At 47.1% G+C, this 17025-nt stretch overlaps 2 protein-coding genes across 3 annotated transcripts in view; both read right to left on the bottom strand.

The window, feature by feature from the left end:
• The window catches only part of LOC126531068 (upstream stimulatory factor 2-like), a 31386-nt gene that overhangs the window by 4008 nt on the left and 10353 nt on the right, over positions 1 to 17025 (bottom strand). For both annotated transcript variants that reach the window (XM_050178453.3, XM_050178454.3), the window contains exons 4-6: positions 16014 to 16157; positions 14103 to 14197; positions 11777 to 12046 (exon numbers count right to left, since the gene is read on the bottom strand). In XM_050178453.3, the coding sequence (XP_050034410.1) occupies positions 11804 to 12046; positions 14103 to 14197; positions 16014 to 16157 (482 nt within the window). In that variant the 3' untranslated portion in view covers positions 11777 to 11803. The remainder of the gene's footprint in view (positions 1 to 11776; positions 12047 to 14102; positions 14198 to 16013; positions 16158 to 17025) is intronic.
• LOC126532052 (tigger transposable element-derived protein 6-like) lies at positions 6952 to 7659 on the bottom strand. The gene has a single exon (XM_050179747.1). The coding sequence runs from the start codon at positions 7657 to 7659 to the stop codon at positions 6952 to 6954; it is 708 nt and encodes a 235-aa protein (XP_050035704.1).

The raw sequence follows: 17025 nt of genomic DNA, 5'->3' as shown, positions 1-17025 counted from the left end.
AAAGACTAAGCCACCAAACATAAGCTTTCGCAAAGGGTTTCATGGATACAATGCCTCTGTGGCCAAAGTGAACCGTCTGCTGAGATCATTACTCTAGATCCTCACAGTAAGCATTCCTGAAGTGTTGAAAACTCCAAGGTGATCTTCACTTAAAGCCAAAAGTAGTAGCCTTTCAGCTTACATAAGGCTTGCATGCTCAACTGCTTGAAAAACATGGCTGAAAGTTTTTTCTTTCTCTGCCAACTTAGTAATGCATTGTGCAGTAGCTGAGGTTCAATCAGGCATTCCAGCATCAACACACCACAAGCAGGGGATGACTCGTCATCATTTCCTTGCAGTGGGAGCGTACTCAAGACATCAGCATTTCGGTTGTGGCTCCCTCATCTATAAATGAGGTTTAGTTGCAGTCAACGACTGATTACCGGACGCCCGATCTTTCGAACGCCTTCATAGCCCCGCCATGGTATCCCATAGAGTCAGTAGACACTTTTAGTTTAACGTTACTGTAATAGCAGGGTTAAGGGAAACAGCGTTACCGTTCTGCAAACAAACTTTGCGGAAAGCAAATTTTAGTATAGCGTGATAGCGTAGTCTACGTGCGGGGCGCTATTTTATGACGCTTTGAATTTTGCGCACATGGTGCATCTAAGTGCTTCTGTGTGTGCGTGCAGAAAGTGCGAGAGGCAGCACAATGGAAGCCAGGAACGCATTCTATTTGTGCTTTCCATGTCCACCGACCTGCGGCTAAACAATAGTATAAGCTGTCTACCATAGCCTCTGAAATCTTCCGATCTCAGAGGCCATATGCCATTGCCGTGCCTATTTCTCAACTTCATTGATAGGTGGCGCTGGCATCACGAAGCTTTCTCTCATTAGCCTTAGACGAGCTTGAAACGAGAAGCGATCTCAAAAACTTTTCAAGGTTATCTATAATATGCTGTCGTTGAAGTAATCCGAGACAAAGCGAAAGCCGCTTACATGGTCATTTGCTATGAACAAAGTGAATTCTACAAAAACAATGCCAAATTCAGTTCGAAGCGGGCAGCCAGGATCACCACCATGTTTTACGTAAACTACGTAGACCATGCAAAGACAATGACATTGAATTTGAGACAAAGCGTGCATACACTACCAATGCCTCCTTTACTATAGATGCCTCTCCCTTTCCACGTCTCCGCAAAAAGGCAACGAGCACCACTTATGGCACACGCCTGCAACATAGATCACATGCTGCGGCTGTCTTGGATGCTCGCAAGAACGCTCGCTAGCCGATGCCCCCACATATTGGCGCTATTGGTGTGCCAGCAGAAGAATTTGGCCACCGCTGCTGCGGAAGCTGAAAATGTAACGAGTGCCATCTACCGGAATTTATGCAGAACTAAGGGAACATCCGCTACAATGACAAAGCGAGCAACGCGGCAGGCATCTAGTAAAGGAGGCATTGGCTAAATGGTATGGGTGGTTTAGCGTTCTGCACATGCGCATGTCAATCCCACTAAGCCCTCTATTATGCTAAACTAAAACTGTCTAATGTAAAGAACGTGAAATTTCAGATGCAAGAACTCTTCGCCGTCCGATTTTTCTTACTTTTTGCCATGACCGCAGGTTCGAAAGGGCATTGATCGAAGCCATCACCGCAGCCATTTTGATTATCTTGCCACCTCGAAAAGGTGCTCTCACATGCAGATCCGCTGGCAGTCGTAGCCACCACTGCAGCAACGCTAGGCCTAGCTACTTAGATATTCACTACCAAGCTTTTTGTTGTTTGATGCCATGTTTTTCATTAAAACAATTCGCCGTTGTTAGCAATTGTGCCGCCTCTGCCTTTGTAATCTTCACTAATGGCTTCGAAGCTTGGAAAGCACGACGCGTTGCATACTGCTGGTTCCCGAAAGTCAGCTTCGCATCAATACAGCAGTGTTACGAGGTGAATCATACATGAAGTATTGTGGTGAAGCAAACCGGAAGTGGAAAAAAGCAATTGTCACGGGACGCAGTGTTTACTTATTTCAATACTCTCAATTGCACGTAGGGTGTTACAGAGAGGCGTGGGATTGTCTACAATAAGCGCAAATCGCGGTTTTGAAGGATGATGGAACAGGGTTGCTGACAATGGATGTGGGAAGGCGGTTCTAGCTGGCCACTGTCCTTGGAATAAAGGAATAAGCGTGCAGGTTTGTATGCGAACTTGGGACGTGGACCATGAATGTATGATCGGTGCATGCTGAAATGTACTGAGGAGCAGCATGTAATGCATTCTTGAGGTGATGATTGGTGTGGTATATTCTGTGGAATAGCCCAAGTCGCAGGATGTATTCCTTGTGCGCACTGGCCATCCCCTGTCACAGTATGAGCATTGATACGCCTAATAAGTGTGCTGGCACGCCTTCACAGCAATTTCGGGCATGCCTGTGGCGATTTGAGCCCTTAGGGGCAGTAAAAGGCATATATTCGTTTTTTCGGACGGCCTGACTTTTCAGACGTTTTCGCGGCCGCTAGGGAGTCCGAAAAATCAGCCATTGGCTGTATATGTCAACAGTTCGAGACACCATCTCATCATTCGAAGTGACAAGAGCTTGGCAGGAGTTTCCTTGGATTTATAATGCCAAGCAGTGGCTGGTGGTCAGATATAATTGTGAAGATTCAAGTCTGGCTGTGCCAACGATGGAGGCTTCGTAGGCTGTGTCTGCTCAAATGTTTCTCTACAGACAAACGAGAAGAAAGGGGTTAACCGAAGGGCCCGATTTTTATTAGTCACATCACAAGAAGCTAACAAACACTGACACCAAGGACAACATAGAGGAAATTATTTGTGCTTAATAAATGAAATAAAGAAACGGTAAATCAATGGAAATGAAAGTGGATGAAAAAACAACTTGCCAAAGGTGGGAAACGATCCCAGAACCTTCGCTTTTTGCGGGCAAAATGCGAAGGCTGTGGGATCGTTCCTGAAGTTGTTTTTTCATCCACTTTCATTTCTATTAATTTATCGTTTCTTTATTTCATTTATTAACCCTTTCGCTGTCACGGACGTACCGGTACGTCATCGCGCTTCCCCCCCACAGTGTCACTGACGTACCGGTACGTTCTCTATCGCGCGTTCAAAATTTCGCGCCTGAGCGCAAAGCTGCCGCTCCCGGACTTGGCCACGCCATCTGTTGACTCTTCCTACAAGTTCGTATTTTCGCCCCGACCTGTGTTAGTACATGTATTGAAGAGTACGGTGCGACTGCCACGCCTCCCTCTCTTTTTGCTGGGTGGCACGGTGGCTCCGCGTTTACTGGATCGTGCGTCGTGCGCGTGTGGTTATGGGTTCAAGGGTTGTTCTGCCATCTCCGCCGGTTTGAAGGTTTTTATTTTTCTTCTGTTGGTGCGTCTGCTACGGCGCGTCAAGTTCAGGCGCACGCGTCGCCGTTGCCTCTCCGAAAAGGGTGACTCGATTGCTTTCGCTCTCTCGCCGCACCCTGGCTTCCGACTTGCAGCAGTAAACGTAAAGCCCTTCGAACTTTGTTTTAGCCTTTTTCCATCTCCCTCTTCTTGATCACACAAAGTCCCATTTATCTCCGTTGCGTGGGCGACTGAAAGCGCATCCTCCCTGCGTGCGGTTACTTTCGGATAGCTGAGCGGCGCGAGACCTTCGTCTGTTCATTGGAGCGGTGGCTCTTACGATTCAGAATACGAGCCGAGCTCGGATTTGGACTCGGACTGCGTCTAACGCGACGAAGAGATGAGTTCCGTATCGTCAGATTCGGATGTTGAACGGATGTTATAGTCAGGCTGATGATGATGATGATGTTTACTAATAACAGCTGCAGAACATTGAAATGTGCATATTGCATTGACTATGTTATTTGTATACCAATCATAGTCAAAAATAAATTGCTATGTTCATTCCCTGTTATGCTCGTTCCCTGAAACCAAGCCGACACTGGGGGTGCGTCACGGCCAGAAAGGTCCGACAGCTAAAGGGTTAAGCACAAGTAATTTCCCCTATGTTGTCCATGGTGTCAGTGTTGGTTGGCTTCTTGTGATATCTCTACTGACAAGAGATTACAGCGCTCTGGAGTCCACCTCAAACTTGAAGATTTTATATGTACATCTAAGGGTAACATAATTATAAAACAATGCCAGGGACTGCCATCTGCTACATTCTCGTTCCCCCTAATTCTTGTAGCGCATGTGATCATATGAATTCCAGCTGTATTGCAGTTATTGCAATGCAGTTATCACTGCACTGCAATGAATGCAGCTACAAGTCGTCTCTTAAAGGTGTGACCTACCTGTCAAAATACCGCGATGACTGTGCACATCTTATTTCCGAAGCTTTCCGCATTCATGTTGGTGGCGAAGCATGTGTAAGCCTTCCCTCTATTTCCCTCCTTCCGAAGGAGATTGCCTTCCTATTGCATTAATTGAATTTTCCCCCCTTGTGCATGCTGAATTCTGTTGATTCAGTGCTTTGAGATAGTGGCGGAGTATATATATGCTGACTGGAAGAATAAAGACACTTGGTTGTTAGTCAGCGCTGGTGTCTGTGTCCCTCTCTTCCTCCTGTTGTTTAGTGCTATTTTACATTTTACTGCTCGTAACGTGTACGTAGGCGCACTAGCAGGTGTACGTCATCCTCCAGCTTGGATCGCGGCGGCCGCGAGAAGGGAAAACAATGTTCAGTTTGAAATTTCAGGTCTTTCCACGGTGCATAGCGACATAATACTTTGCAAACATGACTGTTATCACGCAATGTATGCTCTGCACTTGTCAGCTCAATATGGCCAGACTTGGTGAGGGGCCCTCTGGGACTCAAATCTCCACAGGCACATCCGAAAAAGCTCTGAATTCCTGCCAGTATACTTATTAAGCATATTGGTACTTGTACTGTGACAGGAGATGGCGTGTGCACGTGAGTGAGGCCTCTATGACCACAATACAGTTAAACCTTGATATAACGAAGTACATAAAATCGGTGATTTGCTTCGTTACATAAAAATTTCATTTATTGAAATTTGACTTTTTTGCAAATAAGTACAGTCGCCGATAAATTTTTCTTACACAGAAAGGGGCTGCAGAATTTTCAGAATTATTGCGCAATAGAAGAAAGCAAATTTGAATGCGAAAACAATCCATTTTGATGAATTTGGGAGTCGGCAACGAATGATACAGTTTCATGCCATGTCAACGATATCTTCACATCGGCAGTACAGTGAATTAAGTGAAGCCTGCCATGCTTTTGCGTGCACTCCACTCCCACGGCTGATAGCGTCGCCTGCACTGGGACGACCCTATCAGGAAAAGTACCGGCAGCGGGAAGCGAATGCTCCATCTGCCTCTCGGTCCAACAGGTCGTTGAAACTCGAGATTACACAACCTCCAATACTAAATGCGCGGTAAGACTGCTTACATGATACCACAGCACGCCCACTCTTTACACACGTGGCAGATTACCTCTAAAGCAGTGTGCGTGAATGCATATGCGTTCAGCCACGCTTATAGCCATACGCAGGCACGGCCGAGACGCCCGCCAGAAATTGTGACGCACGCCAAATTACCTCCCTCGCCCCTCGCGCGCGCTTGATCACATTAACGTGATCTCGCTCCCCTCCCCCTCTTTCCCTTTGCTCGTGCAGGAAAGTGGCACTCGAGAAGCCACCATCTTTCTTGTCTCACCCTCACACACTTTCACTCACACCCAAAGCACAAAGTGCGCAGGGCACGATAGAATCTTATCGCATTTGGTCTTTATACGGAAAGTGATGCGACTCCACTTTGGCGGTCGCTCTTGTTGCGCCGCACACGATTCGAGAAGTGCGTTTGCAAGCAACCGCTTGAAATTCAATCATTTAACCATCTGCATCCGCGGAAGTTTGCATTTATTTTCTAGGCATTCCTTTGTAGTGGAAGCGAAATTTCGGTATAGTGAAATAGCATACAAATGCACTTCATTATACTGAGGTTCTAATTACACGGTGTTCTATGGACGAGGGGCTACGAAAAGTTCAATGCTGCTTTTTCTCAAGAATCTCGTTACAGTCGAGTCCCGCTACAACGAAATTGACGGTGCACGAAAAAAAATTCGTAGAAGCGAAAATTTCGTTGTTGTGAAATTCACAAAAATATGGCTAACCTGAACTGGTAAACCACAAACAAACTTTTATTTCCAGAAGTCAAGCAGTGTCGACTGCTTCCTTTTTTTTTCCTAGGAGCATCATGACTCGATTTTCGCATTCAGCGAGTAGCTGCATCACGTCGTCGTCATCATGCACAGCTACGCTGTTTCTGATGACATCGAACGCATCCAGTATGCGAGATGTGGCCGGTGGGTGCAGGTCTGGCACTTCGTCGTCATCCGACTGCCCCCCGTCGTCGCGGACACTTTTTATGATGTCCTCATCGCTCAATTCCTCCCGGGCGATCACATTGATGTCAGCGTCGATGAAGTCGTCCAGCTCGACACTGGATGGCACACTTCCGGCACCTTGAAGGGCCGCCCAGGACGCAGTTACGTCTGCTGGCGGATGCACTGCTCCGTTGCAGTCAGCAGCATCCTCAGCGGAGTCGGTGTCTGGATCTCCGAGCTTGAAGCCAGCGTGCGTGAAACAGTTCGCGATAACTGGCCGTCCAGTTGCAGCCCACGCAGCAGCCATCATCTGCAGCGCCATGTACAGGTCTAACTTCGTGTCGCGACCGGTCTCCACATTCAGTAGGAGACGCTGCATCACTCGCTGGTGGTAGGCGCACTTCAAACTTCTAATGACACCTTGATCGAAGTGCAGTTCGGCGGAAAGTACTTCAGCTCCACATTTGTGAGCTCCACATCCAGAATATGATGGGCGGAGCAATTGTCCAGCAATAAGCACACCCGCCGGCCCTGCCTCCTCATGTCGCAGTCAAATGACGCGACCCACTTGGAGAAAATGGCCCGCGTCATCCAGGAGCGGCTGTTGGCGACATATTTTACGGGAAGGCTCCTATTTTAAAGCAACGGGGCCTTGCACTCTTCCCAATGACTAGCGGTGGGCGCTTGTCGGATCCGTCCGCATTGGCGCACAGCAGCACGGTCACGCGCTTCTTACTGTGTTTCCCACCGTGGCAACGCTGACCTTTCATTTCGAGGGTTTTAGACGGCAGCATCTCGTAAAACAGGCCTGTCTCGTCAGCGTTGTAGATGTCACACTTCGCATAGTCTTTCAACAACGCCGAAACGTTTGTGGAGATCCAGGCGGATGCGCTGCCTGTGTCTGCCGATGCCGACTCGCCAGAGAGCGTCTTGCCGACAATGTCATGGCGGGCCTTGAATCTGCTGAGCCAGCCTGTGCTCGCCTTGAAATCATCAATCCCCAGCAGGCAAGCGTAATTCAGGGCCTTCTGCTGCACGGCGTTTCCACTGATGGGTATGTTTTTCGCCCTCGTCTCGACAAACCACGTGTACATGGCCTTGTCGAGGTCTTCGTGCGCCGACGGCGTCGGCTTCTTCCGCTTGGCTGATGTGCCTGAAGCAAGAGCTTGCGCTATTGCTTCTTTTGACTTCAAGGTGGTGGACAGCGAACTGGGAGAAATCCCAAACTTCTTTGCAACGTCACCTTTCTTCTCTCCACTTTCGACTTCGGCCAGGATCCGAGCTTTATCCTCCAGGGATAAAAACTTTCGACATGGCGGCGCCATGTCGGAAAGCACGCTAAAAATCGAACACCGCAACACGTGCACAACACGAACAGCACTAACTACGCACCGACGGCGCCAAGATGCAGCATGGACTGACGAGACGACTGAGCGTCGGCTTTGGATTGTCTGCGGCTAAAAAGTTTCAAGCCAATCCCAAAGGTAGGCCAGTCTCATCGCCGTCGCCATCGAGCAATGGCGGCCCCCATGCTCGGTCATCAGCGGCAGTTTCTTGCGGTGCCAACGCGCGATGATAACTTTGCAGACGCTTTTTTATGTGCAAAATGTTCGAAATTGCGTTTCCTGCGCAGCAAATTAAATTTCGAGCCTGGAATTACTTCGTCAGATTTCGTTAAAGCGGAACGGCATAAGAAAAAGTGTTCGTTGTGGTGAGGATATTTATGCATTGACTCCTATGGGCAGCTGACAGGGAACTGAGAATTATTCGTTGAACCGGACATTTCGTTGAAGCGGCGTTCGTTGTAGCGGGGTTCGACTGTATATTCGAAGTTCATTATATCGAGATTTAACTTTGTACTTGCGCAGCTTCTGCAGTGTCATGTTGGCAGTTAAACCATGGTCACCACCACAAGCAAGCTCATTTAAAGCGGGGGGAAAAAGCCCATAAGAACGATTACATAATATGTACAATTTGCATGGTAACCACTGCCACTTAAGGGGGGAAGTGGGTCTTAAAATGTTTTTTTTTAATTCTTGGTCCGATCTGAATGAAACTTCACAGTCTTGATCAGTTTTTTACACTGATTTCAAATCTGTAATCAGAATTTTGATAGCTGCACCGGTTCAGGTACAGTTGAAGATATTAAAAAAATTAAAGGGTACTTCTCACGGGGCTTTTTGGCAATTTCGCCTAGCCAAACACAATAAGCAAGTGCTTAGCCTCAATGCCAAAGACCTACTCTAGGGGGTGATGCTATTTTTATTCATTTGAAAGTAAATTATGGACAAAAAAATGAACCAACATTTACTGCAATTAATTTTGTTTAATTTTCTCACATTACCATCTTAACTTGTAAGTTGCAAAATGATGCTAGAGTGACATAAATAGCATCACCCCCTAGATCTTTTGAACACGATTACAATAATACCAAATTTGTCAGTGTCACTCAAAAAAGACATAGAAAAACGCCCCGTAAGGCTGAGTGTGGTGCCCAAAAACATCGAACTGAGAAAAACGCACTTGAAGTTTGAGATAACTATAACTTTTGCTAGAATGCAGCTACAGCAGTGTGAATGGCATCATTGTGTAGCTCTGTTGTTCAAGAGAAAGACCATACTAAATATGTGATGGTACCCTCCAAACCAAATTGCAAAAGCTTGCCATAAAGCCACGTACTACCCCTAGGGTTGGTATAAGAAACTACATCTACCACCTTCATGTGCTTGTTTCAGTGCCCTATACTCTAAAGAACAATTCAAATTGTGTAATAAAGTGGTCTTGCCACAGATAAACAAACTTACACAATGTTTATAGCTGAACCATAACAGCTAATTTATTCAGATGACCTAAAACTGCTCACTGTCCCAGGATGAAATTGGTCTACAGCAGACCAGGGCTGTATGCAGGGTCACCTGATGGCTTGTGGCGCTTTGCAAGCCTAGTTTTGGTATCAGTAGCAACCAAGTGCTCGTTTTGAGACTTGAGAAGCCTGCTCTTATCCTTCTCAAGGCTGCGGAGCACTAAGCAGGTTCCCGCACTGTAGCCAAGCTATTGGCAATTTGTGTGTTACTCTTCATTATTCCCTGGTTGAAGCGGCTGATAGCCTCAGCCACTCCCCTTTCAGTGCTACACATTGAGGCATGTTGGTTCTTTGGGACCTGGTCCCAAATCATGGCGTGCAGGCTTTCATTGGAATTCTGCGTGATCTCATCACTGCACCGCTTCAACAGAGCATCATCGCTCAGCCGCCTAAACACAGGCTCCAATGCCTGGCACACAAAGTCAGGCAGGCTATTCTTGTGTGGCGGGGGCTCCTCATTCTTAGCTCTGGCCCTATTGAAGTTGCACCATGACTCTGGGCCTTTAGGGCAAAGGTCATGTCTCGGTGCCTCGTCCGTCGACGACATGTGTTGCAGTGTGGCCTGGACAGCTTTCTGCATGCTTGGCACATCATTTTTGTGGCTCCGTAAAGCGTAGCCATAATAATTCGTGATCTTCTTGATCCTCTCTAGCGTCAGTCGCCCTTTACCCCGAAGTGGCTCACCTTGGGCTTTTTTTTGTCCGAAAGGGTGCGCAAGGCAGCTCCCATGCGCTTGTGCACATGGTTGATGCAGTCTTTTTTTCCAACCTTTATGAAACCATACACAGCATCTTCAGTCAGTGCATGAAAGGTTCGGCTATCCCCATCCGAGAGCATGGTAGTGTAGCGAAGCTTGTGCTTCTTTAATGAGCGCCGAAACAAACACAGGGCTGCTTCCACTTCCATTTGCCCTGCTTTGCAGTCCACGTTCTTCTGGCACAGTGGAGCATGCTGGGTGAGCCAGGCTGCATGGCCTTGCTCATTTTCTTTTGGCCCATTTGCGCAGCCAAGGCAAAAGTTCGACAGCACAACATGGTCTATTACAAGACCCGTGTGCATCTCAATTATGCACCCAACACAAATGTGGAAGCTATGTCCACGAGTAAGCCAGGTGCCGTCGTAGACAACGTCGATGTTTCCTGGCGCGCTGCCAAGCTCCACGTACAATTCCTTTACGCGAGCAACACTAGCAGCCTCGCACTCGGTAGCGGTCGCAGTGCAAGCTTCCACCATCATTTTCATGTGACCCTGATAAGTTTTGTGATGCAAGCCACGATGAGATATATTCATTATGGTGAAAAAGTCGCCGAGGGCTGCTGCTCCCTTGCCAATGCTATGTATGGCCTTCATTGCGCGCACGTTGACTTCGAAAGGCGTTACCTTGGACTGAGCACCGCCGGATACTCTCGGAGACGAGAAGCGCTCTTCGCGGAAGTCGCAGGTGCTGCAGGAGAGCACGAGCTTTGAAGAGAGCCCATACTCTCTGCCCGACTTAGACAGAGTCATATCTTTCATGCCGTACTCGGCGCAAAGCACAGTCCCAAACAACGCATTCATCACTGCTAAATCCACGATGACAAATTCTGTGCCATTTTCCTTGTTGTCGCTCACCAACTCGACGTCCAGCAGGTTGAACTTTCGTGCCGTTGCGCACTGCGACGCCAGACGCTCTTTCAAGTTAGCCGCATTTCTCGCGCACTCGGCAGACTCGTCAGCGGAATAGTACACCGTATCGATGCGGTCTTGGACGCTGCTGGAAGCACTTGCTGACGACTTGATAACGCCCGATATGCTACATATCGGCTGAGAACGGGCCGTCGGCGCCGCTTCGGACGCTACAGGTGATGCTGGCAGCGCGCCGTCCTCCGACTGCGCGTTCCACGCATGCTTTCGTTTTTTTCCATACGCTTGACGCGTCTTCTTCTTTAGGCGAGCGTCTCCGGCCATCCCGGAACAAAATGGAAAAACTGCAGCGGGAAACACGCTTGCACGAAGACATGACGGCAAAAAAGCACGCACGGTAAACGCCACAGCGTAGAACGCGAAACAAAATGGGCAAGAAGAAAAAGATGACGCGGCCGTCGCGCCGGCCAATGGGAGGCGCGGAACACCTCGCGCGCGCGCGCTCCAGCCAATCAGCGGCCCGGAAACGCTCTTTGGAAAACCAGCAACGGTGGCTGTTCTGCTTGAGCGACGCCATTTTGAGACGCTGGAAAACACGCACAAAGAAACCAGCTTCAAAACAAGACCAAGATGGCGGCGATCGCCCAACGGCTTCGCCCGTGGCGCGTGCGGAAAGTTTGAACAAGTTTTGTTCGTTTCGGAGCATTTCGCCGCTCCCTTGGTGTTTTGAAAGCAGATTTTATCGTATTTGCCGATCGAATTCAGCGTTAATATTTTGAGGGCAGGTGCTCGAAGGTTCAAACAGTCCGAAAATGCGTTTTTATAAAAATCAATTTTTTGGCCATTTTTCGCCATTCTAAGACCCACGTCCCCCCTTAATACTAAACTTTTATTAACCATGACAAGCTCCCCAGTGTGCAAAGGCAGGGCCTGCAATGGCGAGCTAATAAGCATACCTTCTTTAGGCCGTCAAAGAGTTCTTGTTAGGATGTGTGTTCGACCACTTCGGTGACTGTGATGCCACTCTGTTCTAGGTGGGCCTTGAGCAGCTGATTGGTGGCTCTGAGCTGGTCGCACTGTTGCCGCAGCAGCTCTAAGTCCAGAGCCAACCGCTCGTTTTCCTTCATAACTTCAGGCAGCCGTGCACAGTTCGCACGCAGTTCCTGTATGTAGTCGCAGGCCTTCGCCAGGATGCCCCCCTTGCTGTGCAGGTGCACGGACGATTGCTGCACAGAGGGAATGACGTGCTTAACAAACATTTCACTCACCACAGCGTGCTCCAGTTTAGACAGCCGAATGTCCAAACTGTGAAAATGGTTTACAAAAAGGCAGATCCCTTTTCGCAGTAAACCTTCACTTATCAAACCTTCACTTATCACTTTCATTATCCATTTTCTCATTTTTTTGATCGCATTCTGTGCCAAATAGATAACATGAGGCATGCAAATCATGTTAGTGGGTGGAAGGAATGGAAAATGACATGAGATGTTTGAAAACATGGTCCATGAAGTACAAAAAGAGATTATGTATTACTAACCAGAAATGGGACAAAAGCAGACGTGGCATAAAAATTGTGACATTAACTGTCCCAGCTGTTTGGCAAATCTGCAAATGCAAAATTTTTAAGAGCTGCACAAGCAATTCTAACTCTGTGATGACCAGCCTTGCCTCTACTGCATTGAAAGAAAAGGTCGACTCAGTCTGTTGCAAGTTTCTGTCAAGTGCGAGCAACGCTACTTTCAACTACAGTGAACGCTCGTTAGACCGTAGCTGGCTGAAGCTTGGAAGAAGTACATACGAAACGGTAGCACAGTGAAACCTCGTTAAACTGTAGTTGGCCAGAGCTCGGAAAAAGTATTCCAAACTCCGGCACTCCGCAATGAAAAAGGCGCCTCGGGACTTCTGCAGCACTACTGTGCGTGTGCACGGAGAATACGTAATGCCAACGAGGAACCTGTCATGCAAGTGTTTGCCAAGAAGAGGGGGCTGGCTGAAAAGCTGGCACGCAGCTTCAGTAAGTTTGAGGCCGCTGTCGTCGTGCTAGGCCACCGCGGCATCAAACGAAAATAACACTTTTGTCACACGAAGTGAATAAATACTTGCATGTTTTTTTACCCTTTCATCGCACTCTCTCTAAGTTCCGTTTTTGACAGGTAAGTGGGCGAGCTCATGCTATTTTGGTCTAACAGTACTACCGTTTAGTATGTGCTTTTACCGAGCTCCGGCCAACTACGGTTTAACGAGGTTTCACTGTGCCAGCGGGACATGGCTGTATTCAGCACAAGAGAGTGAAGCGTACAAGTTGGCTGGAAGGGTACACTTTGAAAACTACTGTGGCATGCCGTCATTCTGTGAAGGTCTCAGACATTGTGATCTCCGCATTATGACTGTGAATATGCCACACAAGAGCAGTAAAATTAAGTTACTGGTGAAAGGTGGTGGTGGTATTAGGGTGAAAAAAATGAGACATTCGAAAGGTAGAACGTCATCGCGAACCCTTATCTGCATTCGGCAACATGTAACGTTGCCGAGACCTCCTGATAACAACGTAGTAACTACCGGTCCGCTGCAATATTGCGTGTCGTCAGCGCATGATGCAGCATTCTCGCTGACTTGGGTCGCATGAATATTGACAGTAATGACAGGAACGCTTGAGCAGCCATTGTTGCCATGGTGGAAGAACATATGCGGTTGTTCCAAATCATTGAAATAGGCGCAATTCACATGGTGCGGCAAGGATAATTCTGCGAAAACGAGAGTGCCACTGTTATGGCATCCGATATTGTATCGGCGCACGCATTAGTGTATGCCCCGTGCCGTGCCGTTTATGCCGTACACCTCCTCCCTGGAGGCGTGCCTTGAAAGCGAATGACCTTCTTGGCACTTTCTGACTTTCTGAAATCCGCATGTGGCAATCACTTGTTCTCTCATCCCAAAGGCCATATCCTTGTCACGGTTGGACTGGAGCTGGGCCCACACTGCCGTGCATCCAGTTTTGTTGCGCTTCCATGCTTTGGTACTTCACTTGCATCCTCTATTTACCATGGCCGGGTTAGTTTAACGGTGCGGCGATTTAAAAGATGTCTGTTGGACTGTATAGAAGCAGTTTCAATAGGCACAGTTGGAAAATTGTAAATGCAGTGAAATGTGGTCATTATAACCAATAGATCACTATGAGTGGGTTCAATTGCAGAAAAATAATTTGGTCATTTTGATCAGAACATGGGATAACACTGTGGCACGGAAAGGGTTAAAGCCAGCAGAGCGAGTGAGGTGCCTTACCTGCCCAGATTTGTTCAGGTCACTTGAGCAGTCGGGAATGATTTTAGAAAGCTTGATTATCCAGTTGTTAATCTTGTCCCTCCTCCTCCTCTCCACTGCAAAGAACAAAAGGGTTGACATTAAAGGTAGCGGCACTGTCACATTTCACACTCACAATTGTGCTTCCTCTAAAATTCAGCGCAAATTATATCGTGAAGAAACGAGTACCGTATTTACTTGCATAATGATCGCACTCGCGTAATGCTCACACCCTTGAATCTTGTCGTCCAATTTCTTTTCTTTCCCGCGTAATGATTGCACCCCAACTTGTGGCAGCAATATGTCGTGTGTCAAGTTTAGGTAATGACGATTGCGCTTACCATCTGTCGAATGCTACGCGAACGACTCTTCAAGACATACCAAGCGGTCTGCATGCACCAAACAGATTCTTAAGCAGATGCCCCATTTCATTCCTCTCATCACTTTCCGCACTTCCATGAAAAAAGAAAAGAAAATCTACAACCAAGCTTGCCTTGGCTTTATTTGTAGGCTTTATAATGGCTGTAGTCAGCAACAACAACAACAACAACAACAACAAAAAAGGCGCCTTTCAATTCCTTTCGTCTGCACTTGTGGGCATGCAATTGCGAGCGGCAATGATAGTAGCCACGTTTACATTGATACGTTAGAAGTGTACCCTATTCATACGCAGACGCTTGTAACACAGCTAAGATATTGGCCCACACTTAGCGGAAACGTGCCGTATTTGGATAGTATTGAAGACAAATGCTGCAGTTTCCGTAGCATGCCTGCCATGTGTTTCCATGACAGGCAACTAAGTGCGCCCATCTCTCTTTCTGTCCCTTCAAAGTGGACATGACTACCTTATTGCCGCAAACTTGCCAATATTAATGATATTATTCATTACTGAAACGAAAGAAACTGTTTCAATGCACATAATGTACTCCCAAGAAGAAAAAAATCGCGTTCGGCGCTTTTGGCTCACTCCCGCAGGCCGCCACTTTTGTTTTGGTGTCCTGCACTGTTACAGCGGCAGCCATCTGTTTGTTGACCTGTTGTCATCCCGCAGCAAATGCGGAATGAAAATAAAAAAAAAAATTTCTGTTCGCATAAAATTTAACCCGCATAATGATCGCACCCTTGAATTTGCTTCTATTTTTTTTTTTACAAGAATGCAAATATTATGCGAGTAAGTGCGGTAATCTTGAAACTGCAAGCCCATGTCATCATAGAACTCGGCCCTGTTGAGCACCTAATTTAGTTAAATCTCGATATAACAAAGTCGGTAAAATTCCCAAATTCCTTTGTTATATCGAAATTTCATTATATTAAAGTTAGATCTTTCTTGCAAATAAGTACAGTCGCTGATGAATTTTTTCTCACATGGAAGGGCCCGCAAAATTTTCTGCACTATAGGGCAATCAGAAATAGCAAATTATTATGAGAAAAAAAATTCATTTTGTGAATTGGGAAAATTTGAAAGTTGGTGACAAAAGATACAGTTCCATGCCGTGCCGACGATACCTCCACATCTGAGGTACGAAGAGAAGCCAGCTACGCTTTCACGTCCGCTCAGCCCGCACGGCTGATAGCGTCGCCCGCAGCGGGATGACGCGGGGAGAGAGCACACAATGCCACACCATCTCAGCTCACTCAGTCTTTGCACACGCAACAGATTATCTCTAAAGCTGGGTGCGCGGCTGAAAAGGCTGAAAAGAAGAGTGCCAACCTGCTAATGTTCAGCATATGAAGTTTGACTAATAACAGGCCACACTTAACTAGGGCTCCTGAGAATCGATGCATTTTTCGTATAGCTATTTCCCCGACACAAAAACATTTTACAACACTCAACACAACTAGCAGCACAAAAAGAAGTAGACAAGATGGAGATAACAAGACTGCATTAAGTACCTTCGTTGTGTGTTGCTCTCCTTCTTTCATCCCTGGCTGTCCTGTTTCCTTCTGATTTGGAGCTGAAGCTGTGGGATCGTGGTGCTAATGTCCTTGGTGCAGTCTGCAAGACATCCTGGGGTGACATCATCACATAGAACTGGCCTAGAAAGAAGCAACAGCCGAATTAGTGTGCAGTCTCTTAGGGGCTTTAAAAAATATATTTTTGTAGGCTTTGCTACCACAGGTCAACAACACGCAACACCTCCTCTTATGCACATTTAGCATGACTCATAGGCACCACCAACTAAGCTTTAGTAAAGCTCTCGCACAGTCTCCAAGACGTTAAATCATCCGCTACATGTTATTGAATGAGTACTTAAAAAATTGTTCTTTCGCTTTCACAGTATGAAGCCTCAATTCCTCAAATGTGCCCCAAATCATGAATTATTCTATTTTAATTTAACCAATTCAAAGCATGTGTCAACACCTGACGGTTGCTAGGTTGCCTTTAGTTATTTTTAAACACCATGTAATCTTTTCTTATCAATACAGCAAAATCCTGCAATAACAAAAGTTAAAGGAGGAGCCGAAATTACTTTGTTATATCCATGACTGCCCTTTACTGCAAAAATGCCCAACTGCACAATGGGCCCAGCAAGGTGGGCTTGTTGATATTGCGTGACAGAGAACTAGTTGTAGCGCTAAACGACTCAGGAACAGAACAAGGGAGACACACACGCAGCCTGGGTGTGTCTCTTGTTCTGTCCCTATGCCTTTTAGTGCTGCAACTAGTTCTCTGCCCAATGGGGGCGAACAACTTTAAATATGCACGGAAGAAGATGGCAATGTCGCCTGCGTAATCTCTACATAGCCACCTGTGCGCTGAAATTTTAAAGGGCCCCTCACCAAGTCTGTTCACTCGCTCCAAGCCAGAGGGATGACGCATACATGCTAGTGCGCTTACGTACCTGTGTCTTTGCTATGACGTTGCTCTTAGTGACTTGTGACTTCCGAGAATTATTCAAGGCAA

The sequence above is a fragment of the Dermacentor andersoni genome, chromosome 5, assembly GCF_023375885.2.
Source record: "Dermacentor andersoni chromosome 5, qqDerAnde1_hic_scaffold, whole genome shotgun sequence".
Lineage (NCBI taxonomy): Eukaryota > Metazoa > Arthropoda > Arachnida > Ixodida > Ixodidae > Dermacentor > Dermacentor andersoni.
Note: the sequence above shows the minus strand (reverse complement) of the source record. Positions and strands in the feature narration are given on the sequence as shown.

Excerpts from the sequence above, each read along its gene's own strand:
- LOC126532052 (XM_050179747.1), bottom strand. The coding sequence starts at position 7,659 with ATGGCGCCGCCATGTCGAAAGTTTTTATCCCTGGAGGATAAAGCTCGG.